The sequence below is a fragment of the Callionymus lyra genome, chromosome 5, assembly GCF_982586985.1.
Source record: "Callionymus lyra chromosome 5, fCalLyr1.hap1.1, whole genome shotgun sequence".
Taxonomy (NCBI): domain Eukaryota; kingdom Metazoa; phylum Chordata; class Actinopteri; order Syngnathiformes; family Callionymidae; genus Callionymus; species Callionymus lyra.
In genome coordinates this window covers 22,207,310-22,233,130 of record NC_141822.1, presented here as the reverse complement: position 1 = coordinate 22,233,130, position 25,821 = coordinate 22,207,310, and the positions used below count along the sequence as shown (strand labels likewise).

Below are 25,821 nucleotides of genomic sequence, written 5' to 3'. Positions count from 1 at the left end.
CAACATTTCCTGAAATCTTATTTTAAATAGGTTTAAAAAAATAAATAAATAAATAAAGTTTCTATATTAATGTATACAGTCTATGACACCGTCTATGAACCCGCAGTCCGAACTGTCTCGTTCGCATTGTTTTCATTGGCTATCATGGTATTTCCGGTTCTGTCAAAACATGGCGAATGGTCCGTTAAAAAAAGCGTTTCAAATGTCTATATTTGTTCTCTTAAAAACCTATTTTTCAATCTTCAGTGTTTAAATACCACATATAAAGTAACCTTACATCGCATAATAGCATCTTTTCTGTTTTAAAATCAATTTCAAAATGTTATTTTGAAAGTCTTCCCCGGACATTGCCGGTTGCAACCTCTCTTCCTGGTATATGTGGACAGATGGAACGCCGCTGGGTGAGGTCTGTTGTTGTCGGCAAGTAAACAATGTAGTAAAGCGCTATCTTTAAGGCAGGAAAGCAGTTGTTAGTCGCGATATATGTGTTTCATTTTTTTTGTTTTCCTAACGGAAATAGTTTTTTCTGGTGCAACTTAGTTTTCTTGTCTCTGAGTGCTGCTGCTCCTGTTAGTTATCCAGTGTTAGCCGTGGCTAAAGCTACATACCGCTGCTGTGCACCTGTCCCCGGCTTCTCTGCTCCAAACCTATATTGTATACTTTAATTTTGATACAAATCTTAAATAATAATCTCAAATAATCCAATTTCATCCTGCGCTTGTAACCCGAGTTTTGCCGCACACAGAGACAATGAACTATTAATAATTCCATCATCATATTTTTGTTGCTATTCTCACAATTTTTTAATAATGGCGTCGTCCAAAACAAAAGTTGGAGTTAGCAGCGAGCCGGTCATTTTGAAAGAGAATAAAAGCAATGCTTGCAGTCCAGCTGGTGAAGGACCGACATATAACCGGACCTATGCTCTGGATGACCTGGAGACTGTTGCAACAGTGGGTGAGTCACAGAACAATATTGTTACTTATGGTAAATAAACTAGCTTTACATCGAGTAATTCTGTTTAGTTTTTGCAATGATGTGTTTAACTTCCCATCAGTACAGAAGATGCATTTTAGTAGATGTGGATACTAAATGGATACACTCAAGAAACAAGCTCAACTTTTAGTATAAAATATCCAAAAGTTATTGTTCTGTTTTCTGTATAAAAAGGTGTTGCCGCTCATCATGTAGCTGTCATCGTCCATCCTCGGTATGACACATGATTTCCAGTTAGTAATTCTTGAAATGGGAATTGAGTCACTCAACGGAAATCACGCTGTGTGCTAATCAGATTAAAGTGTTCTTCTAGTTACTTATTGTTCCTCGTGAAAACAAAAGCTAGCTAAGATCAAATACTAAAAGATTAATTATTATCCTGTATATCCTATATTTATGACTGTTCACAATTTCAATACTGCAACAGCCTATTTGAAATTTACAGGTTCCCAGACAAATGGGAAAAACATGGCAATTTCTCTAGAGGATTTGTTCATTTTTAATTCAATATTTGTCTCTACACAATACTGAAAGTAGAATCGACTTGGTCTTAAATAACGTTCGTGAGGCTAGAATGCCTCTGGCTGTTTTCAATGACGCATAGTATGTTGCCTCACGACAGCCATAACACAATGAGTCTCAATACCTTTTTCTAAAGTTGTCTGGCAGCCTTTTTTCTGGACTTTAAAAACACATTTATGCAATTGATCCTTGAGCGAGTTTTTTAACAAGATCAGCAGATCAGAACTGGACTATTTAAGAGTTATGAGGAAGAATACCTTACAAAGGATATCTGAGTGTGTAAATAAAGGGTGTGTGTCTGGCCATACAATAAATTGACAAGGATAAGATATATCGTGATATTGTAGGAACAAGGATATATTTGTGGCATGACTTGAATCGTAAAAGCTTTCACTCTTTTTGAAACCAAAATATGTCCAAACATGAGCTAAAAAGCTGCTGGAGTCGACTGTATCTTCTTGTCCTCATTCAAGGATCCTGAAGGATTTTATTTTCCTTTAGCTGCCAAAGAACATAATTATTTCTGCCATCCAGCGGGAGGAAGTTTAATAGCAACACAAAAAAACGAACAAACGCTTTAAATATTTGCATGTTAATTGTAAATGAAAAATATGACTTTAGTGAAAAACAAATATCCTTCACCAAAACAAAAACAATACATGAGGAGGAAGCAGACAGACAGACAGACAGAAAGCACTGCTTAATTTATTATAACGCACTGCAAAGTAGACAAAAATACTTTAAGCATTCAGTATTGTTTAAAAAAATAAGCAACATCAAAAGTTGGTTGTGCTACGTTCCTTTCCCCTGATCTTTGTCATACACATCCTGTACTATACCTAGCTCTGAGTAAAGTCCTTGTTTCTGAAATGCATCTCCATATTATGGACGAATTCTTTCCCTCTGCCTCTAAATCAGTAGAAGATTCTGTATTTGCTGTATCTTGAGATAATGACTATATTCTTCCTCTGTTTACAATTGAGTCTTCCTCAAGCCCGCCTCTCTGGGTGTTTGCCATTGGCTGGCTTCAGCTGTCCATCAATTGCAAGGGCTTGCTAAAAACGACGGGTGCAAAAAAGTTTGCAAATGCTTCAGTTTACATACAGAATAAGTTTGCTATTGAGCGATTATGGCTGGGTTTGTGATGTTAATACCTTGCATTTTAATATATCAATAGAGATACAATAACGATCGTTCAGCCCTTAGCGTACCCATAGTGTAAACTGCAGAGTAACTCAGGGCTCAGTATTAGGACCCAAATTGTAGTGTATATTAAGGCTGAACGATGAATCGAATTTGCGATATATAATCTCGAAAAATACGATAATTATAGTCAAGGTTTGCGAATTTTATTTCATTTTATGTTCATTTGATTTTCGGGCCGTCATGTAGAGAAATATGAAGTGTACGATCACCAGATGGATCAGTGCAGCATCCTCAGTCAAGTCTGAGGTCACCACCCGTAAATCTTTCCATTTAGGGTACGTGTGGTGACTGAAACAACAGATTGTAGATACAAGCTGCCAAAATGAGTTTTCTCGGAAGAATGTCTGGACCCTCCCTTAGAAATGAGGTGAGTAACTCATCAGGATGAGACTGAAAGTGGAATGGTAACTTACTAACCTTCACATGGAGAGAAGCAATTTAAGATGGCTTGGGCACCTTTTATAGATGCCTTTCCTGGACGCCTATGACAGGAGGTGTTCCAGGAATGCCCAGTGGGTAGGAATTCAAATGAATGATACAGAACACATTCAGACAAGGGCTGCACGATATTGGAAATATGTGCGATATTCGATATTTGTGTCTTGAATTGCGATCTCGATATTAATGCGATATTTTTTTCTTTCACCTAAAAAAAAAAATAGCCCGCATGCATGCGCAGCCGCGCACTGGTGCTAGTACTGTAGGGGAGGTCCTGGGGTTTGAAGATGGAAAACGATGTTATATTTCCCTTTCGTTTATTTCTGGGCGTCTGTGCCGACATGATCGGAGAAAAATATCACTTATAACGCTCAGTTTCGTGGGTTTTCCGCAAAACTGTTCGAAGTTTGTTTGGAAGTTCTGCGATCTTATAAGAACACTGAAAACGACTGAGACGAGATGAAAAGTACTGACAATATGTTGCTTTAGCAAAGGTGGTTGAAAGAGACGAGCTGCCGATTGGATTACTCGCGTTTGAGTAACGCTCATAAGTTAGTCTTACTTCCATGTATATAAGTGAGCGCGCCAGAAAGACGCATCGCCATAGCAACCGAGCCTAGCAAGCTGCACTGCACAGCTCACCGACGGACGGAGACGTAAACAACAACGAGACATAGAAGTATAAATTGACAACTTTACAGAACGTGACACTGATTGGTCAAAGTGCACATTTAAGAAATGCTTGATTTATACAATGAAAATTTATAAATTATTGCACATGTTTTCGATATACATATCGCATGTGCCAATATCACAATGTCAATATTTTTTCGATATATCGTGCAGCCCTAGTTCAGACCATCTCTCAATGTCGGGTAAAACCTTGCTGTTTTCCACGAATATAGAGGCAATCGATAAGCACTAGATGATGGAAAGATATATGTTGTTATAATAATGAATTGAGCTGCTGTAACAAATTAACCATGTGTGTTTTGCACATTCTATTAACTTAAACTGGTTGGCAACAACAACAGTCTTTCTAATTCTTGAAAAAATTATATAATATAACTTTGGCAAAAGGAAACTTAGAACACTGTTCACCTGCTTCATGTTGTGACGTGTGTGTTCATGCCTCTAAGTAACACAAAACCACTGCTGCTTCCACTTGTTTCTGGTCTTTAAAAGTTATGAATGCTTTTACTTTATCCCAATTCATCAGATTCCTAAATCAGCTTTGTGGAGTTTCTTGTTGCGATCTGTTTCTGGCTCTGTCAATACAATACAATTTTTTTTTTTTTTTTACATAAAGACGGTTTCCCTATATTTGCTTTTTCAAACAGTTCACTTGTCTGGACCTTGTGTTTTGCCTTAAATATTATTCTTTCAATTCATTTCAGTAGAAAAAGGTGCGACTTGGGATAAATAGCACTACCCATTGACAAGAGTAAATACAAGACTAAGCCAAATGTATATATCAAGGTAAAGAAGGATCACTTATTAGGGAAAGGTGTGAGATTAACGGGTAGAGATAGCAAAGAATGTAAAATGACTGTTTACTGATCTCTTAACTAATGTTGATTTAACACTTACTGTTTTTCAAGTGTTTATTGAAGTTATTTTAAATACCTGTAGTTGATATAAATACTCCTTATCTCTTAATGTTATTTAACCTAATAAAGCTTATGCTGTTTTCTGAATTTGGTTAAACTTCTGAATTGTGTTTCCTGTGCACAAGTAGACAAACCCTGTTTCTGCCATCATCACTGAAGACGCATCGTTTTTTTATGCTCACTTTCTTTGCATGGCTTTGTTGCTGTTAAAAGCAGTGACACACTACAAATCCCATAATCAACATGCATGTTCTACATTGTGTGACAGGGATTTACACTGTGTAATAACAGCGGCTCTATCATTGTATTTTAGGTTTAGTGTCACTCAAGACAATTGTGATAGGGTTTAAGTAAGGCAAACAAATGGCTCAGTGGCAAAGGGATAATGGCTCTTACAAATGACTACGGACTGCAGAGGAAATTCATTGTGACTTAGTCTGATGACATCCATCCATATGTAGAATATAAAAGACATTGTTGCTATTCAGATAAATACTTCAAATAAAGACTGTTACGCTGTCGTGTAATGGTCTGTAGGGTGTACTTAGGCAGACATTAAAGGTTAATACATACACTACTTTTTTTTCAAAAAGATATTCACAAATTATGCAATAGACATTATGACTGCTACTTTCCCTTCAGGTATGATTCATTACAAACAAATGTTTGCCCATGAATAGTTTGTTAAGAAACCTATGGTGTTGAAACACTTGACTTTTCCTACCCTTGAGACAAACCTGCCATATAAGGCTGCAAAGGTTAATTTCCATGAGATTGATGGTTACAGAGAAGAGTGATCTCATGACGTGCAAATAATTGAGACATTAATTTTTTACTTATATATATATATATATATATATATTTATTGTATTTTTTTATGTATTTCAACGGGACTATCCCTTCTGTACCAATCAGCGATAAGTTATTATATAAAGTTTAACCTCATCTTTGATATTGAAAACAAAAAAGGCACCAATGATGATTGTAGTTAGTTTTATTGCTTTTCTTCGGGGTATGTGACCTTCATGTGACCTACCCTTAGTAAAATCAGCCTCTTGGTGGTGTTGCGAGTCGGAAGGCCAGACATCAGACTTTTTTCAGCATTTTTCTGGATAGATTGAAATCGGACACTTTTGCATAATAGCTGAGGAAAAGTTAGTGTTTGAGTCACCCAAGCCCCATTAATACCAGGTAACTGGTAATACATTGATGTAACTGGGCTTGGCCTGTCCATTGAGAAAAAAAAAAAAAAAGACAATTTTAATGACTGAACATAATTATTTTTAACAACATTTCTGAGAAATTCTGTTTCTTTGTTTAGATGTAAATAGGTTCGGCTTCTAAAAGTCATGGTATAAGTAAAAAATCATAGCAAAAAGTGTGCAAGAAAATTGCAGCTTTCCTTTCTATGAAGGTTTTCCAGATGTATATGGCCTTTTTTCCGGAGGATGCCATTGAAGGTCTCAGTCATTTACACAAAGTGACATGAAGCCAAGAGAGTTTGAGATTAACACGTGTCGAGCCTTCGTGCAGCCGAGAGCAGTGTTCATCCGCCGCTGTTGGGAAAAAATTCCAAGCTTATGAGCTCTGCATAAAAATCCAATTTACCAAGCCATTTTGTTTGATGAGAAGGATTTGGATCTGCTTAAGCTCTTTATCTGCCCGCTGTTGTTTAATTGTCATTGAAATCATGAAGCAAGTCCCGTACTGCTTTTGATTTGTTTGCAGTGGAGCCTGAATGACCCTGAAAACATCACTACAAGACAGCTGCAGTCCTGTCACTACAGGCATATCAGTCTCTATCATCAACATCAATTTTCAAGATTTATCGGCTGATGTCTAAGAATCTGCTTGGTGCATGCAGGGCTGCTGGGGTTTTTTTTGCCAGAGACTGAGCAGGTGGAAGATGAGTCGAGATGACCCACTTACTGAAGTGTTCTATTACGGTATAGGGTATCTCTGTGCTACCTTCAAGGTCCATTTTTTAATTAAGTCCCATTCTAACATTTTCTTGAGCTACTGCTTACCACTGTTTCTGCATGATATATTATATATGCATACATAAATGATATTTAAGCAGTGACCCAGAACTTTTTCTTCTGCAGTTAGATTTCTTTACTTCTGAGTTTTGTGATGCATTAAAGTGAAGGGTTTATCATGGTTATGGCTACAGCGATCACATGTTTTTGAAATCCAATTTTCTACAGAAATCTGACCAATTATCGAGTCATCTGATAGCATATGTTTTTGGATTTTATTAAAAGCACTTCACAATGAATGAACAACAGGCTTCTTCCTCGGAAACAGTTTTATTTCAAAACCCCAGAGGTAGACAAATGACTTGATGGCTTTTAAATTTGAAAAAAAAAAAGGAATAAAAAACATTGACTTTCACTCAATATGGTTTATGTTTGTGTGGTCGGCATTTAAGCTATACAAATAAAAATTACTTACTTACTTACAATAATTTAAAAAGTGTTAGAGAAAAACAAATTCCCCCCTACCGTAATTTGAAATAAAGATTGATTAATTGAGCAGGGGAAAAAATAATTTACTCAAATAATTAGCGTATTAGTTTTGTTCCTAATTGGGATTGAGATAAATGTTTATTATAAAAGGTTTCTTGTAGAACCTCAATAAAGAAAATGCTTTTTTACTTTTAGCTATGAGTCCAGTATATGTTCATTAGTGCAGACGTAAAGCAGTAAAAAAAAACTTTAAAATAAGATAATCCTTTATTCATAACCTATTAATGAAATGACTTAATAATACTCAATGGAGTGAAATACACACTTTGAGAACATGCATCACACCCAAGATAAGACACTGAGCCTGGTATGTTTTTAAAGCCCCTGAAAAGAGCAAGATAAGGTTCCTTATTATATTCCTACTATTTTAATCATATAGATTTCTAAGAGTTGCTTCACGAGTTCTTAAAAACTAAGTTTGTTTTAAGTTATAATCTAAGGGACAATATAACAAATCTATATTAAAAAAAAAAGTTTCTTTTTCTTAAGAGCATCTTTTTGAGTTCTATAATGTAACATATTTTCAAAAGAAACTCTCTTTATTTCCTCTATGATTTGCTGATGCTGATAACATGACACGTGAAAAAAAAAATCAAGTGGGGCATATGGGAAGAAAAACTGTAGCAAAGGAAACATACATTAAACAGGTGTTTCCCAGAAGTAGCCCAGAGGTAAAACTGTTCTTTAAATTAAGTTATTCTATTTTATCCTTAAGCTGTACAAAACCTGTCATGACTTGCTAAAAGTTCAAGGTTCATATTAACAGAAATGTTAAAGCCTTCCAGTTAAGTGGATAATATATGTCAACCATATTCCAAAACATGGTTTATTTTCCTTGTATGTTTCAGGACAAGCCAAACAACCGTTCCTTTAATTTATGGGCTCATAGGAGGAAGTCCTTATCTTGTTTTGCCTCTTCTATTCACATGTCTCAACTGCTAAACAAAGCCATGTCTGTCTAACGAACAGTGGCTCATCCAGGTGAAGGCACCTGAGTGATCCGGATGCATGCCGTACATTCCTGTCCTGTCTTGTCAGAACTGACGAATGTATGTGCGTTTCTTATAAAATGCATAACATGATTGTGTCTCTTATGACTGTGAATAAAAAGTATAACAGTTCATTTAATTACATGTGTGTCATATCATTTTATGAGCAGTTGAGCAGTTGTGAATTGTTCTCTTTCTTTTACCTCAGTGAATACTTTTCAGTATATAAAAAAGAAACTGCCACCAACAAACTATCACTGGAGGTCATGAGCTCACCTGGAGTTGTTTTTTGAGCAGTGGTGGAATGGACGGGCACCAGGCGGTGACCTAAGTGCTCCTTTCTGGCACTAAACATGGACTGGTTGTGGGTTCATGTCTCATGGTGAGGTCAAGGGAGTCTGAAGTGGCCATGACACCAGACTGAAGCCATTAAATATGATTTTTTTTTTAGTTAGCATCACTAGCGTGTTTCTTCATGTGAGACAAATACATGCATTACATAGGTGTGTAATTATTATATTTTAATGCCGTAACTCTTTTTACAATTTTCTATGCAAATTGACATGGATAAATGAATCATGGGTAATAACATCATCATTTGAGGTTCAATGTGAATTAATATTTCTTAACCTTTATGTTGTTTGAATGATCTTTTCTCCCTTGAAAGTCAATTTTTTTTTTCATTTTCTCAGGCACTGGGACCTTTGGCCGAGTTTTCCTTGTCAAGGACAAGAAAAGTCGAAGCTTTTATGCCTTGAAGCAAATGAAGATACCAGATGTGATCCGATTGAAGCAGGAGCAGCACGTTCACAATGAGAAGGAGGTTCTGTCAGAAGTCAACCATCCATTCCTCATCCGACTGTGAGTGTAATCTTCCCAAATGGTCACAAATGCACGTGAAGCAAAGTCCAGCTGTGGACATTCATTTGTTCCTGTTAGTGTAAGATGTTGCATCAAATCAGACTTGAATGAATTGAGGTAAAAACTATCTTAAGTTAGGTCCAGTGTAACAATATAAGGTTAAACCATTGCTGCCTCTGCCCATGCTGGTCACCTGTCTGCTCAAACATCTGTCTGATTCAAAGAACATGCCCAAGCTGATCCCGAAAGTTCTGAATTGGCATCTGATAAAAGGCACCCGGGGCAGTATACGCTGAAGAATAAATGGCATGTGAAGAATACATGGTTTGGCATTGGCTGAGGAATTTTTTCATGGCCGCAACTGACATACTGAGGTTTGCTGCTCATCCCACACATTCGCGTTGAGTACAATTGTGCCATAATTTTAAGAAAAAAAATACACCTTCACTTGGAGTTTTTTTTTTTATTCATTTGGACATTTACAGGAATTTGACAGGTTTGGACATATTACAAAACAACACGGTTGATACTTGTTTTAAGCATGGATTTGTTCACGTCAAAGCTTCTGGAATGAAAAATTGAGTGAATAAAACACCACATAATTTTTATAAAGATAATCATACCCGTCTCCATTAGAGGTGTAAGCTGTTGTGAAAAGATCAATTATTTATGATTTGGTGTAGACATTGTAGCCGTTATCAAAATATTTCTGTTTAAACTGCATGTTTTCTTTGTTACAAAAGCTGATATGTAAAAAAATTAAATTGGACAAACAAAAAAAACTTAACAAACTTCAAAATTACCAAATAACTTTTGCTATCCTTGATGGTGACTCAGGCAGTATCAACAACATTGAAACCAAATTATCTTTGAATGATTGTTGTTTGGTTGTCGCAGCAAATGATTGAAATAGGCAGCACAGAAGCTGTTTATCTGTAGAAAGAATTCACTTGTGAGGAGAAAATGGTTGAAGAACCAGCAATCATGTCTGCGGCCAGGAGCCAGCACTCATGGAAACCCCAGAGTCTCTTCCATCTTCATCAGTGGCAACCTCTCTTGTTTTGTTCTTCTAAAGTGCCTTTCTAGCTGAAAATTCTGCTGCAAACCACAGAAGCTTAAATGATTCAGATTGATACAGCCACTATGCCATCTGTAATCGGGTTGTTTTGATGCCAGTTTTCACCTTTTTTGATGTGCTCTTTGGTCTGTTTTTCCATTTTCTCTGTAGGTTTTGGACACACCACGACGAGCGCTTCCTCTACATGCTTATGGACTACGTGCCAGGAGGCGAACTGTTCAGCTACCTACGAAGCCGCGGCCGCTTCAGCAACTCAACAGGCCTCTTTTATACCTCTGAGATTGTGTGCGCTATCGAGTACCTCCACTCCAAAGAAATCGTTTACCGTGACCTAAAACCTGAGAACATACTGCTTGACAGTGAAGGACACATTCGACTGACTGATTTCGGCTTTGCTAAGAAGCTTTCAGAAAGGTGGGTAGATTCAGTATGTACTTTGATGACTGTTTTTACATTTCAGTTACTATTACATTTAAACTCATTTTCTAGTCTCTACTTTTGACAAAAAGTATAAAAGTATAATACCTGTATATAATTTATAGATGGAGGAGTTTTATCAGTTGTTATATTGTACATTATAATGTTATGCTTTGTCCAATATATACAAAAATTTACTATTAATATCAACATAAACAGACAAAATACTTTATGAGTATTGGTTGAAAAAGCAATATTAAAATGGAAAGCATAAGAAAACACTGATCATTTTTCAGCCAAATCGCAAGATACATCAAAATATATTTCTTAAACTTTTGATTTTTATCAATTTTTCCAGATTTTTACCAAGAAGTTAAATCCAATTTTGTTTTTCGGTCAAATCCTTTTTTACAGACTTTGATCCTAGTAAATCAAGCAGCGTGACAGTGATGAGCAAAAACTTACTTTTAGAAGGCAGAAGCCTCGAGCAGAACCAGACTCTGTCAACGGCCTCCTGCTGTGACTTCTTCTGCTGGTTTCACTTGTACTCACCTGACTTTTGAATTGTGCGATTGTGTTTGAACTGCCAAGTTCACAACAATCAGCAACTTCTGGAGGAGAAAGCTGTGTCTCAATGATGTTTTGATATGTACTATCAATATTATGATATGAAACATCAGTTTAACTATCTTACGGTTTATTAATAAAAAAGACTATGTTTCCATTGCCGCTCCTAGACTTACGCAGTCAATGAACATGAATGTAGTTTGGTTCATTAGCATTAACCTGAACTAGCATTGTTTGAAAGTAATGTGGTTGTCTTTAAAAATGGCACAGTGTTGAGTGCATGTGAACCAACAGAAGAAAAATGACTGACCTGGTTTTTAGGACTCATTTTCACTGTGAAGCATGTGATGCTGGGAGAGTGTTGTACACGTCACAACTTATCGTAATATTTAAGTTAAATAAAAAAACAATCAAATGTCGAATCAAAATTAGGCTGTGACTTGCGTATATTTTATTTTTTATTTTGTTTGTCTGTTCGCTGCTCACTTTTCTATGTTCACTTTTCTTCAATCCAATATTGTTCATTTCATGGCCAATTCAAGATGGCACAATTCTAAGCCCAAAGACTCGCATCATCAAGTTTGTCTGGCTTCAGCTTCACGGACTGGATTCAAATCGAACTCGGAGTCCTGCAAGCTCCGACTGTGAAATCTTCCCACGGACCCAAAACAGACTCTAAATTGTCTGCTTGTCAATGGTCTTTTCGGCTTAGCAATGCAAAAACTGCTGACCACCCGGGACCTCATGCTGAGTCAGCGCTTTCTCCCTGCTATATTAGTGTCAAGAAAATTGACAGTTATTCTACTTTTACTTGCGTTTGAACTCAGGTTTGTCAGTCAAGTGTTACATAAAGCACGCCATGCTCAACTTTCCTGTCAATGGCACAGCAGTAATTTATGTACATTCCTCCTAGTTTGGTATAAATCCACTCTGTATTCTGTCTCCTTCGTTAGGGCTAGTAAATCAAGCTATTGATTCGTATAATTTGTCGACAGAAGGGTTTTGCATAGCACTCCATTCTGTTGTGGCTATTGTCTGTTCTTCTAAAAAGTGATTGTATAAAAAACATTCTCATATTCGTTGATGAAGGGGAAAAAAACAAGGTAACATTTGTTTAACTGCAGGTGTGGGAACATCTGCTATAAGCGACTCCAACAGATGAGGATGCTCTTAACTGCTCCGTCTATCCTGCAGCTTCCTTTCTTCTAATGTGTTTCCGTGTGTGCAGCGTTGACCCAGCAGACTTGTAAACATGATGGAGCTGAATAATGTTTCCTCTCTATAAACAGGGAGTAGATACCTCTCTGATATGCAAGTGACCCATTTACATAAATGGAGGATCTGAATCAAATTATTCCTCCTAGCTCCCTTGTTCTTCCCTTCTCCGATAGGGAGCCTCATGATCCTGCAGCTGTGCTGTGCTGCCACAGCGCCTCCTGCTGGTAGCTTTAATAACTGACCTAAGCAAAACATCCTCTGCTGCGGTGACAAGATTGTCATAGAAACAATATTGCTTATTGACCTATTTTTTTATCTTGATTGTGGCCTGTCGAGTATTGCTTAATTCTTTCTGTATCACAGGACTGTTAATATCACAACAGAATTTCCATCCAAAATGCTGTTGTCATGGCGACTGGTCAAATTAGGTCGTCGTGCAGGTGATATCAGTGACATTGAGACACAAGTGCCTTTTAGTTGAGCGGCTTGAAGAGAGCAAAGCGCCCATTTTCTGCACATGGTGATGGTGTCAATAATCTGTCTGTGCCCCACAAACAGAGGGCAAAAATTAAATAAACAGGTTAGGATGTTATTGTTAATATTCTCTAAATAGCTTGAAAAGAAAGAGATTAATGCAAATGTTGAACTTTTTTTCAGTTGTCATTGATTCTGATTTAAATCAATTTTGATTATAAATTAATTCACAAAATAATTGCTTTTGTGTTTTTATCAATGCACTCTTCATATTATCCAAATAATTGGTTGAATACATAGCATGAAAACAATATCTGAAAACAGTAATTGGAAAAATTTAACGTGTAATTTTTTAATTTAATATATGGTTCATAAAGTTACAAAATGAATCAAAGTGTTATTTAGTACTGTAGGCTATCTGTAGCATCGATACTTCTTAGTTTATACCTTGTTCTTTCCCTGCTGGTGGTATTCTTTATTTGACAATATGGTTCCTGATTTCTATTGGATGAGTAGATTGTTCTGTTTGTGTTTTTTTTTTTACTGATTTTGCTTTTTTGTCTTTGTAAGTAAGTTGGTAAGTAAAGTGCAAGAATAAAGTTATTATAGTTTGAGAGAATATTATCAGTAGTATGTATGTCACTGTGTATTGTTTTCTTTAATTGAACCAGGAACAACATTGAGATTCTACCACATCACATAATTACACAGAGAAAAAAAACTTGTTTCAAAAATGTATGGTATTGAATAATGATTCCTGAACTAAGGAGACCTTGAACATTTTGGACAATATAATCCTACATCGGTTTCTTTTTTATTTTCAGAACATGGACGCTGTGTGGAACTCCAGAGTATCTGGCTCCCGAGGTCATCCAGAGCAAAGGCCACGGTCGGGCAGTGGACTGGTGGGCACTGGGCATCCTTGTCTTTGAGATGCTGGCTGGGTAGGTGTGGCACGTAACTCTAACACTAGGTGGCACTGTCCACTTCATTGCAACCACTACGTTCAATAAGTCTTTTAATCTATTATACAAATGGAAAAACAAACTTCTTTATTGATATACTCAGTAGATTATGCTGCTTAAAACATGATTTTGATGTTAAAAGTGATAATTTTTGGAATTTTTTTAGATTCATTTTTAGTAATTTAAAGTTCGAGAGAGGATTTAATTGTAATACATTGGTTTGCCACCTCATTTATTAAATGTTCCTTGTTTTTTTTTTCTATTGTGAAAATTCTCACAAGACATTTATTATGTTGTTTTTTTTACCTGTTGCACATTATATAATAACATATCATACGTATGCTACTTTTAAATTCTTTACTATGACTTTTTTTCTCCTAAGTACTTGTTTATTATTGTCAACTGAAATGCCTTGTTTGCATTGTTAAAGGTTTTAATTTGCCTCCCTGTATTCTCCTGCTTCCTACTATAAAAGAGCACTCATTCATTCTTTTTGTTTCTTTTGGCCCATGTGTTTATGCTGACCATGTACAAGTTGCGAGTGCAAATCGCCAAAACTAGCTCTGGTTGCTGGCTGTGTCTCTGACACAAAAGGAATCAACTTCCAGAGGGGATTATGGCTTCAAAAAACTTAGATGTATAACCTTTGTCAGCACTTTTGCTTTTTAATTATTTTCTGATACCAGGGGAATTATTTTGGTTGTATAATACACCCTGGTGTTCACTTGGCTTCCAAATTTCTAAGATGTTAATCTGGAAAAGTATCGATGGGATGTTGCCGACAATGGAGTGTAGTCTTCGCCGACCGCACCTTGAAACTGAAAGGTCTTAAAGGATCTGTTGCTACGATCCTATTGCCAGATGCAACAGCACATCTTCAAGTAAAGGCCATGTCCTGACTGGTGAGAGTTTTTGGCAGTAAAAATGGTATTAAGAGCAATTATTGAAGTAGAGAGCTGATTTCCTGGTTGCAACTGCAGCATATAAAAACATTAAAAACATGACAAATGTCATTATATTAAATATATTGGTGAGTTTTTCTTTAAGGTGAGCGGCTCCATTATGCTCAGCAGCTCGTTGTTTGAGTTGAACTCGGTATCAAAGCCATTTGATGGAAAACTGAACACAATTTCCACTATAAAGCAATGCTCTTCTTTTGTCTATAAAAGCAACATGCGAAAGAGCAGCTAAATCTGTCCGTGGGTGTAAACAAGCTAAAACATTTAATTAACCAATTCTGAAATGAAAGCCATTAAAATTTGACTTGTTTCTGGCGGACGATTTTTGCCAAGATTGTGATGAAAGGTCGCCTGTGTCGTGTAGACTTGCCTGCCCTCAGCCTCACCATCCATCTTTTATATCCTGATGGCAAAGCTCCTGGGCTTTAAATTTGTAGAAAGAATGTGACCTTTTCGCAGCATTTATCAGAGCAGCCATTGATGGCCGCCGTCCTGGCAGAGACTTGACACTGTGCTGCTCTCAGCATATCACCCTCAGTGCACCAGGGAGGGGCTAAACCATCCGACCGTCTCCCTGTGTTGACTGAATCCTCATCAGGCAGTGTTGTGTGGCTGTTGATCGGCGACTATGAACCTCGAAATTTGTCATGGTTGAGGGAGTGTGGTTGGAAAGGAGCAGACGTGGAAGATTTAAGGAGAAAAAGGGAAGTCCAAAGTTCCTCCTACAAGCAGAAACAATTTATTCCTTTTCTGTGTTCCTGTTCCATGTTCATTAATCAGAGAAAATATTTTATTAATTGTTGAAAATTCCACTATTATTGAACTCTTATTGAAAAAAAAGTTTATGATATTTTAGCTATACATGCATACTTTCTTACTTTATGCATTTTCAATTTGCGATTTTTAATATTGATCTTCTATTTACTCTGGAACCAAAGAACATTTTGGAAAAATCGTATGAATTCCATCATCTTACTTGAATTACTCACTTTAGTTACTGGAAAGATGATTTTTACAAGAGAATATCTTCACTTAATAAAGTATAGTAAGCTTATAATTGTAGCCAAATAAAAAGGTACACTACCTATTGTTTTAGTTTAAGTTTAGGTCATTTTTGGGTTAATAAGGTTTTCTTCCATTTTCTTTCAAAATAATTGAACTATCATCGCTACTCTTGTTAAACATCTATTGTAATAATGCTGAACAATCATTTGAGTCACTAAATGGAGGTATTGTACTGCTTCATTGACCTAGATTCTCTATTTATGACATCAGCAGTTTTACAGGGGAGAAATCGACTGTAGCCGCTGGCCTCTGCCAACCCGTAGACTCCCACATCCCACTGTCTCCTAACACTGTCTGAAAGTCCAGGCGCTGTGTGACAAACTGGGGTGATTATGTTCCTGTCGGCTCCGTGTGTAATGTGTTTTGGGTCCAGTGCCCATTATGTAATTTGTGGGTAATGACTGTCCAGGTCAGGACAGAGCAGCGCAGAAGAAGGAACAGAACAACTAGGAAAGCATTTACCAAAACCCTGTTGACACAATAGTCAAATTGTTGTACCTTGGTTGTGCAAACGCAGTTTATCCCCATCGCAAAATGTTTATTTTACCTTTTTGTACAGTGTTTTGATGCAATCTTATTTTGTCTACAGCTACCCACCTTTCTTTGATGACAATCCATTTGGAATTTACCAGAAGATCCTGGCTGGAAAACTTGAATTCCCTCGCCATCTGGATTTCTATGTCAAGTACGTTTCTTCCATAAATTCTACACGCAACTGTCATTTGAATTCCTACAATTGGATGTATCAAATACCACATGATGGCATTCAAGTAAGTGTTTCCTGCATACGATACATAATAAAAACTAAATCATCATTCTGGAAATGAATCAACAAGATGTTAATCACCAGTAGTCACCAGTGAGGCAGAGTTTTTGCACCAAAAAAAATGGCACACTCCATATTTTCTCTTGATCAAAATGGTATTTAAGGCAAGAAATGACTCAAGGGTGCCATAAAATAATCTTATAACACTTACTTTATCTGCTGTCATTTTCTTTTATCATAAGAGGCATCTGTTAGTCAAGGCCTACCCCACCCGAGCACCCTTAAATCAAATGACAATTCATGAGCATTTGTCTTAACAGTTTATTGGAGCCTTGATGTACATGACTGTCCTTTCTTGAGTGCTATACTGTCCCTCTATCAGCGGGTCAATGATCCCCCTGGAGGACTTGAGGATTGGCTTATAGTCACTAATGACACACTTGGCTGATTTGAACCATTCCTTCAATGCTCACCCTCCCATCAGACCTACTGTGGGAATTGGCAAGCTATCACGATGACACGCTGTGTTTGAGAGAATGTGTGTTTCAATTCAGAGCTGACACTGTGTCTGAGTCCAGAGACCAGAAACTGCTATAAAATCACTGTACTTTGGTTGTACCATCCACCGTGAGCTTCAGTGCTCCCTCCTGCTGACGGAGACATTTTCTGTCCACTATATGTTGATCTTCGGAGCTCATACTTGTTACTGGTCCAGGCTTAGATGGTTGGGACGAGGGACATCACAGACGAATAATGTTAGGAATGGTGATGGAGGGTAAAAAGATTCATGGCTGCAGTAAATGTACACATGGAGTCAATGGGTGAGGCTAGTGAGGATGTGCTAGAATTGCTGTTTTCACCCACCAAGGTACTTGTGTGCATCTTTGGATGGTATCTTATTGAAATATACCATAATATTAAAGTCTAACTGAAATACAGCGTCGGCTGTATACCACTTCACCCTGCAATAAACCCTCATTTAGTAATAATGTGAACAAATAAAAAGCTTTGCCCCATTGAAGACGTATTGAAGTGAGAATAATTATCACAAGTTCCTTTCTCTGCTACGCTCTTATGACTTCCATTTAATGAGAGCTTTTGAGCCTGGCTGTTCCTTCGGCATTGTGGTTACACAATAAAAAAAGAAACAACAATTTCATCCTGGTAGAGCAAAGAAGAGTTGCAAATAAGCTTTCACCTTCTGGCTCTTTATATCATCACTTTTGTAAACATTTTTTATAGTATGTGTCTCTGTGGAACTCCATTAGCATTGACCTTGTTTATAAGAAATTAGTCTTTTCATATGTATTCGTTGACCCTGCCATACAAGTGCTCGGTACCGAGAAATGAAAGAACTGTGAAATTATGTTATGTTCGACAAGGACATTAGAAAGTGTCCAGGGACACGTGTGTTGAGCTATCTAAGATGATCTGTCGCAGGATACAAACTCCATCCAAGCAGGGTTGCGAAAATTAAAGTTAAATATTTAACTTGGGTTGCCGTCTCTGTTCAATAATTGCTTCTTAATTTCTTTCTGTGTGATGTTTATTTTCTTGGGTGCTGCTCCATTATGAATTAAATTGAGTTCATCTGTCAATCAAACTGTCTAACTAACTATTTATTTATAAAGTATATCTAAGATGATATCATTCCATTCTCCTGTTAAAATACATGAATACGAAGCACAACAAATGAAAATACACAAAGATCATGAAGAAGAATGGTAGTATTGATGAAGGTAATCTTAGGTCAGCATGAAACAGCCATTGATCTGGAAGGCCGAGTCTGGCATGTCGTTGCTTATGCAGGTCGTTTGTCAGGAAGAGTGTTGGATTCGGTGATCTGTTACCGATTGCCTCTCTTTTGTCTCTGTGAGCAACGCTTTCTTTTGCATTCAATGTTTTATTTATTTTGCCTTTTATCTTCCATTCTTCACTGCACCTGCTTGATGTCAGCAGGAGATCCATTTTCCCCGAGTTTAGTTCAGAGCTGAGGAGGAGCTGTTGTGTCCAAACTTACTTTAATATTGAGTTATTCTGAGGTTGACTTCATGTTTGATTGTCAGAGAAATTACTATTGTTATATATTAATGCTTCCAAATAACTACATTACAAGAAGGTGTTGTTTTTTTCAACTCCCTCTACTGTTAATATCTGTAAAACATGTTCACGACTTAAACTGAACGAAATGGGAATAAAATGTCTCGAGGAAAATCGCTGACTCGTCAACTTCAAGTCCCTATTTATGAACCTGTCACTGCCTCTTTTTTTGTGAGATACTGCCGCACAATCAGAGCTCTGTTTCTTTCTGCTGCGATCGCATTTCATCATGAGGGACGCCGATTTAAGACCTCTTCTATCATTTCCTGGGATGTCTCCATCACATGTTTATGATGTTGGAAACTGGACGAAAAAAAACCAGCACACAATATTTCCAATTAAATGATTGTCAAGGCAACACAACTCACTTGGTCAGCCGTCGTCACCTTAAGCGAGGCAGCATTTGTCATTATGACAGCGCTTGGCAGGACCTTTGACAGTTCCGTCCCTGCATGGAGAGGAAAAAGGGAGACATGCGGCACTCTGCTGCTTTTACTGACTGTTTCCTTTCCCCACAGGGACCTCATCAAGAAGTTTCTGGTCATTGACCGAGCCAGACGACTAGGCAACATGAAGGTGAGTTGGTAGGACTTTTTGTCAGCCAAAATCTTTAGTCAGCATTTTTTAAGACTGTCGTAGTTTGGTGTCACCTAAGCTTGTTTGAGTTTTTTCATTAAACTAGAAATGCTGACACAGTGTATTCAAAACTCAACTTATTAGGCTTTATATATACATTATTTATCTCCCGCACACCTGCCATGATGTTTAAATAACGTTAATAAAAGTTTCCTGATATGCAGATTCTTTCTTTTTACATTTTTTTATATTTATCAATTGTAAATCAAAAGTAAATGCTCTTTGGTCTTTTAATAGTTAATCAGGTTTTTTTAATAATAATGTTTTGTTTATTGTGTCTATCATTATTGTATTTTGAGGACTGCTTTAATCTTTCACTCGAAGACTGTTTTGAATTTGAGGCAATAAATCAAAATGAAACTACTCTAATAAATACTAATTTAAACAATGAATTGATGATCAAATCAAAATCTAGTATTTATTATTGTGAGACCATTCAAAGCTAAAAGAAAATGAAAAGTAGTCAAACATACTAGAAGGTAGTTCGTCCAATTATCTTTTTTTATGAATTATTTTAATCTTTGACTTGATTTATTGTTTGTTCATATAAATATTAATGTGAGAATGATTTATCAGCACGTAATGCATATTAAATCGAATTAAACAACATATTTAAGATAAGATTTACTGATCTTTTCTTCAAATACAACAAGTCTCCTCAACAATTTGACCTTTTGCAAACGTGTGTTCATCCTCTTTAATCCGAGTCGCTGTTATTTCTGCCTTAAAAGGCAACAATCTTTGGTTAAAACAATTTCACTTGAGTGTTAAAACTCTGTCACCTCAATTACACGACGTCTCCTGTAAGAATTGTGACAATTTAAAGTCTCACCAGGGAGGCTGTCACTCCCCGCAAAAAAACCTTTCAAGACTGCAGGGTTTTAATTAAGACAGTTTAAAGTGGCAGTGGAGCGAGAGCTACTCTCAATATCACAATACACTTTTAGTCCGAGTGATAAACTCTGCATTATTGCATGCAGGATGATATCGACGAGTGCATTCTTCTTTGGAGCTCCGCATCACTCATGTTTACTGCAGCAGCAAACAAATGTTTCCTTGAGCCGTACTAAATTCAATACTAATGAATATATTTTTAATTATTACCTACTTCTTTGTACGCTGTGTGGAAGCAGTGTGTCACAAATAATTGAGTTTATTAGCTAATGGATATACTCTTCTGCTGATGAACACTCAACCGTCATGCTAGTTGCCTTTAATGGACTTGCATCAATCAGTTTAACGTCCCATCAATTGGCTTATCTTGCGATGTATTGCAGCCACAATTCACCGTTTCATCAGCCACACCAAGCTAAATGCCCATTTTATAGGTTCGGTCGTTCCCATCACCAAGATAAAAGTAGGAATCTAATGAACATTGATTGTTAGAAAAAGCTGCGGAAAGCAACATCACTTCTCATATGTAAATATGAGAATATATTCTATATGTAATATAATATTTAACAGCACCTCTTCTTGTTATTTTTGTAAATATGTTGTATATATAATATGGTGCAGATTTCTATTTTATTCTATTTCGATTTTTTTCATTTTATTTTATTTCTGGGTGTTTTTATTTGTTTGTATATTGCTCTGCTGTTTAAACCGAATTTCCCCTCGCGGGACAAATGAAGGATTCTGATTCTGATTCTAAAATGAGGCTCTGAACAGAAACTTTCAGTTTTTTTAACAACAACCGATGCTGTCAAACATTGAACAAGTAGGATGTTAATGAAGATCTTTACTTTTTCTTATTCATTTTCTGGCAACACCCTTTTTTCCTTTCAATTTCTTTTCCGGCCTGTGTTGATGAGGTTTGTGGTATCCATGGTTACATGACAAACCATCTTCTATACCGACGTCTTCTTTGAATGTACTCTACAGTGTATGTATAGATACGTTTTGTGAGTTTAACTTGACTTCAGCTGCCAAGTAAACATTGACTAGAGTTTAATTTTACACTTTGAAAGCACCAATTCAATACCTCGCATGAGTTCATTGATCTGAGGAAGTACACATACAAAAATGGCTTCCTGCGGGCTGAGTATAATATAGGCCATGTTCTTACAGTCGAACACTTCCCTGATTTGGCAAATGTAAAAGGTGCAGTGCCAACTACAGACCAAGTGTAAAACAAACATTGATTTGCCTTCACTACTTTACCTGACTTCTTTTTTTATTTTTACCATCTTGATGACTGAAAAAGAAAAGTTTTTCTCTCTCTTTATTTAATGTCAATAAACTGTAATAACCCATAATCTTGTGTGTGTCTCAGAACGGAGCAGATGATGTGAAGAAGCATCGATGGTTCAAGTTGGTCGACTGGGACGAGGTTCCGTTACGCAATCTGAAGGTGAAGCTCATTTGTATAAACAAGAAAAACTTAACTTTACAGTTATGAACTCTAGAGTATATCACTGTATGTCTAGTGTGGAGGACAGAACATCAGAATTAGTTTCCATCTGCGTGAGATTATATTGACACAATAATTCAAACATCATGTCTGAGTTTTATTCTCCAGGATTAAAGCACTGCAGCATTAAATACATGAGATAAACTGTGTTTGTGAGCCATTTGAATCCCTCTACCTCTAATCTCCTCAAACGATTGAGGAGTCTGCATTATTGTGTTTGTCTCTTTAATCTTAATAGTGTCATTCGCTGTGTGTCAGGTGTTGCCTGGCAACGCAGATTAACTTTAATCTAAATCTGCCCTTTAATAAAGTATCCGAGTCCCACGACGCTTCAAGTGTATCACCATTAGACTTAACCACATGAGAAGTCAAATCAAATTAACTTAATTACTGCTCATTCTGGTTAAAAGCAGACTCTAACTCTATATTTATCCTCTTTTTATAGTTTATAAAAAACAAGCCATGATTGTGATCAAGAACAGTCAGACTTTACAAGTCAAAACTTTCATACAACTCTGGAAACACTTTTTGCTGCATTACTGTTGACAACTGAGCTTTTACAAGTCAAAACATCAAAAATCAACTTTCATTTTCACTCATAATTCTGTCCAATTTGCGTAAAATATCTGATTGAACTTGATCACATGAAGGTTTAGCATGTGTTTATGATTATTAGTCAATAAAAATGATCCGTTACTGCATTTATACGATTCCGTTTTTACGACTATTTGTCAGTTCCCTCTTTAGTGTGTTTGCCTGTGTGTGTGTGCACCAGTGAGGCGTCACATCTGTCTGTACCCAGCGTGAACCTTCACTTCTGTGAATGTGTGTGAGCCCTCACACATGTGTGAAGTGTGAGTCTGTTTAAGGGTCTCTGCATGCTAGTGCTAGCCCTGATGTGCGCTCCTGCCAGTGCCTGTAAATACACGTGACTGCCGCCCACATGTATGTGTAGAATGTATAACAAGAGAAGTCAAAATAGTGTGAAATCTTGTTCCATTTAGTCTGCTTTTAAAAACTAAAAACAGGCCGCAGTTATATTGTACACTGAATATTTTCCATCGATATTACAGGTTTTTGTTGAGTTTTATTCGTCAGTTTAAATGAAAACATACGTTAATATTTTCTGAAGGACGTACTTGCATATGTGTAACATCAATATTCTTTCAATCTTACAATCCATCAAACTGTCTCCTCAGCCACCCATCCTTCCTAAAGTTTCCCACGAGGGCGACACGTCCAACTTCGACGTCTACCCTGAGGACGACTGGAAGAAAGACCCGCCCGTTCCTCAGAAGGATTTGGAGATCTTCAAAAACTTCTGATTTAATTTAACGACTGTCCCCCCCAAAAAAAAAAAAAAACACCTATTTATCCGGCAGAGAAAAACCTGAACTGACGACCTCTAGAAAAGAAAAGTGACGAAAGTGAATCATGTGGATATTTGCTCATTTTTTTGTTTTTATATAACTTATAATTGTGCTGATTTTACTTTCACCACTGCTTTTTCTGAGCCTACTTATATGCAAAAAAAAAAGAGGTTACTTTGAAACCAAAAGACTGTTATTTTATACGTTTTGGCAGTGATTTATGATCAGGGTTTTTTTTAACTGTCTTGTTTTATATTTAAGCTTTTTAAAGTACTTTTTGAGTCAACGTATGATTCAGCGATGGTGCTTCAAATTGATGTACTTGACGACACAGCCGCTAAAATGCTCTTGGATAAAAGTTGCCTTACAGACGATTGATGGGCTTTATTGTTGAAAGTTGGGAGGAGATCTGAGACGTCACATCACAGGAGTGGCAGTAGAAGGTGGTTCTTCACTACACGTCCTCGCCGTCGTTCTCTAGTCCTTCCTCTGAAGCGGACCTGAACTTCCAAACGTCCAGATGCACCGAGGTTTGCCGCCGTCGAGCACGCCACCCACTCGCCCCACATTGCTCAACGTGCTGACGGAGTGATGTCAAATGTGCCGAGGTCAGCAGTTTATCATGTAGCATCTGTTTGTGTTAACCAACCTCATCCTGGAAGAAAACGACCGGAGTGGAAACACCACGTCATGTCTCCATTGGCTTCATAAAAGAAAGTGATTTTATACCCTGATTTGTCGTCTGTGTTGTGTTTTCATATCAGTTTCAGATCGTTTGTGTCTTAAGTTTTGCTAACGATTGCATTTTTTTTTTAGTATTTTACCTCTCATGACAGCAGTTCAGCTTGATACCACGACTGCTGCTTCTATGCCACTCCCGAGTTTGTCCAGGCTTAAATCTGTAAGTACAATCCAGTCTGTTCTCAGTGAAAACTCATTCACTATGACCTCCTACATGAAGACTGAATTTACATCTAGAATTTGCCTTAATCCTTTTGGGTCGTCACACTCGTGGAACCAAAATCTGAGCTACAAAGTTAATATTCTGATTCCTATCTGAAAATTGTCCTTGGTTCTTGACCCTGCTACACTACTAATCCAGACCTCGACAAAGTGTGGCCAGGGGAGGTCAAAGATCATGTTGGAACTAAGTTTTATTTCTCTAAATATCCCTGTATGGTTTATGATTTAGAACATTTGTTCTCTTGTGATTTATTGCCCCTCAAAAAGATTTCAGTGAATGGAAAAAATATTTGGAAGATAAATGATTTTATGAAGACAGTTTGTATTCAATGAAATAATACTTTTTAGCTAGATTGTATTACTTGATTTTATAGCTTACCCTTAATTATTTTTGCTTGATGGCCCCTCACCACAGCCAATGTATTAGACCGATTATTTTATTGCAATTTAACTTTTTGTACAAATTACAGAGCTGCGGTTAATTCAATTTGCACTGTTTGAGTGCCAAATGACACCTAAAATTATATTTTCAACCGTGTTCAGATCAGTTCTAGAATTAAAAATTCCAGATTAGTAATAAATATTAAACAAATCTTAACGTCCAAATATTGTATCTCCAGCCCGTAACCTCACTCTTGTCACATTTGTCTTCAGATTTTGGTGAATCTCTTTATGTTGAAGTATCAGCCATTCAATTCTGGAAAAAGTATTGCATATATAAAGTGTAACTCTTACAGAAATCTTATATACAACAAGTCGATGACGGAAGTATTTTTACCTTTTCTGTGTTGGATATATTGGAGGGTATTTATATGATCATTACTGCTGTCGGATCTTCTGCTTGACTGGAGCTTATTTTAGTTATTGTGTGTTTGTTCATGTCAATGATTTTTCTGCTCGTTATAAGTATTTGTTGCATTTATTTCCAGTCATGTATTTCATGGACTTGCAAACTAGCTGCCCATATGATGAAAAAAGAATTCAACTTCTCAGCAAACCAGCTTCAAGGTGATGAACTCGGTAAGAAAGTGTATTTGTGTGTATTCATGACTTTGAACATAATATCTGATTTTTGGAAACATTTTTGTCAAAGAAACAAAAAGAGTTATACATATTGGTTATAATTTAGGGTGGAAATATATATATATATATGTATATATATATATATATATATATATATATATATACATTATTCAAGCTTTCTTGAATATTTAAAAAAAAACATTTCTTCACTTTATTTTCTGACCAAAAAATGTACGTTGTCTTTTGTAACTTAAATGGGTAAAGGGTTTCCAGAACCATTTCACTGACTTCCATAGTAAAAAAAAAATAAACTAGTGAAAATACAATTTTATTAAGCATTGATTATTGATCATGTCATTTTTGTCACTACCTATGAATATTGAAAGAAAATGTGATGATGGTCGTTTGCAGCTGGACTGCAATGAACCCTACATGGATGAGAATCCTGATAAGAATCTAAGTTTTCAAAACTAGTTTTGTAATCATCATAAAAAAAAAAAAAATTTTGTTTTATTTAACTCGTACTCGGGAAGTAAAGACACGTATAGATCCGATTTAATACAATAGAATGAAGTTTAGTTTTTTTAGTGCTGCACAATATTTGTATCTGCTACAGCTCAACATTTTATACACAATGATATCATTAAACATGTAGAGGAC

General features: G+C 36.6%; 1 protein-coding gene across 1 annotated transcript; it reads left to right on the top strand.

Moving 5' to 3' along the window:
* The first annotated feature begins 364 nt into the window (after positions 1-364).
* prkx (protein kinase X-linked) lies at positions 365-23,909 on the top strand. The gene is made up of 8 exons (XM_087791448.1): positions 365-957; positions 8,982-9,150; positions 10,379-10,642; positions 13,729-13,848; positions 16,483-16,578; positions 19,278-19,335; positions 21,668-21,745; positions 23,005-23,909. Exons 1-8 carry the CDS (start codon positions 810-812, stop codon positions 23,128-23,130), a joined length of 1,059 nt encoding a protein of 352 aa, XP_087647574.1. The 5' UTR covers positions 365-809; the 3' UTR covers positions 23,131-23,909.
* Positions 23,910-25,821: the final 1,912 nt, after the last annotated feature.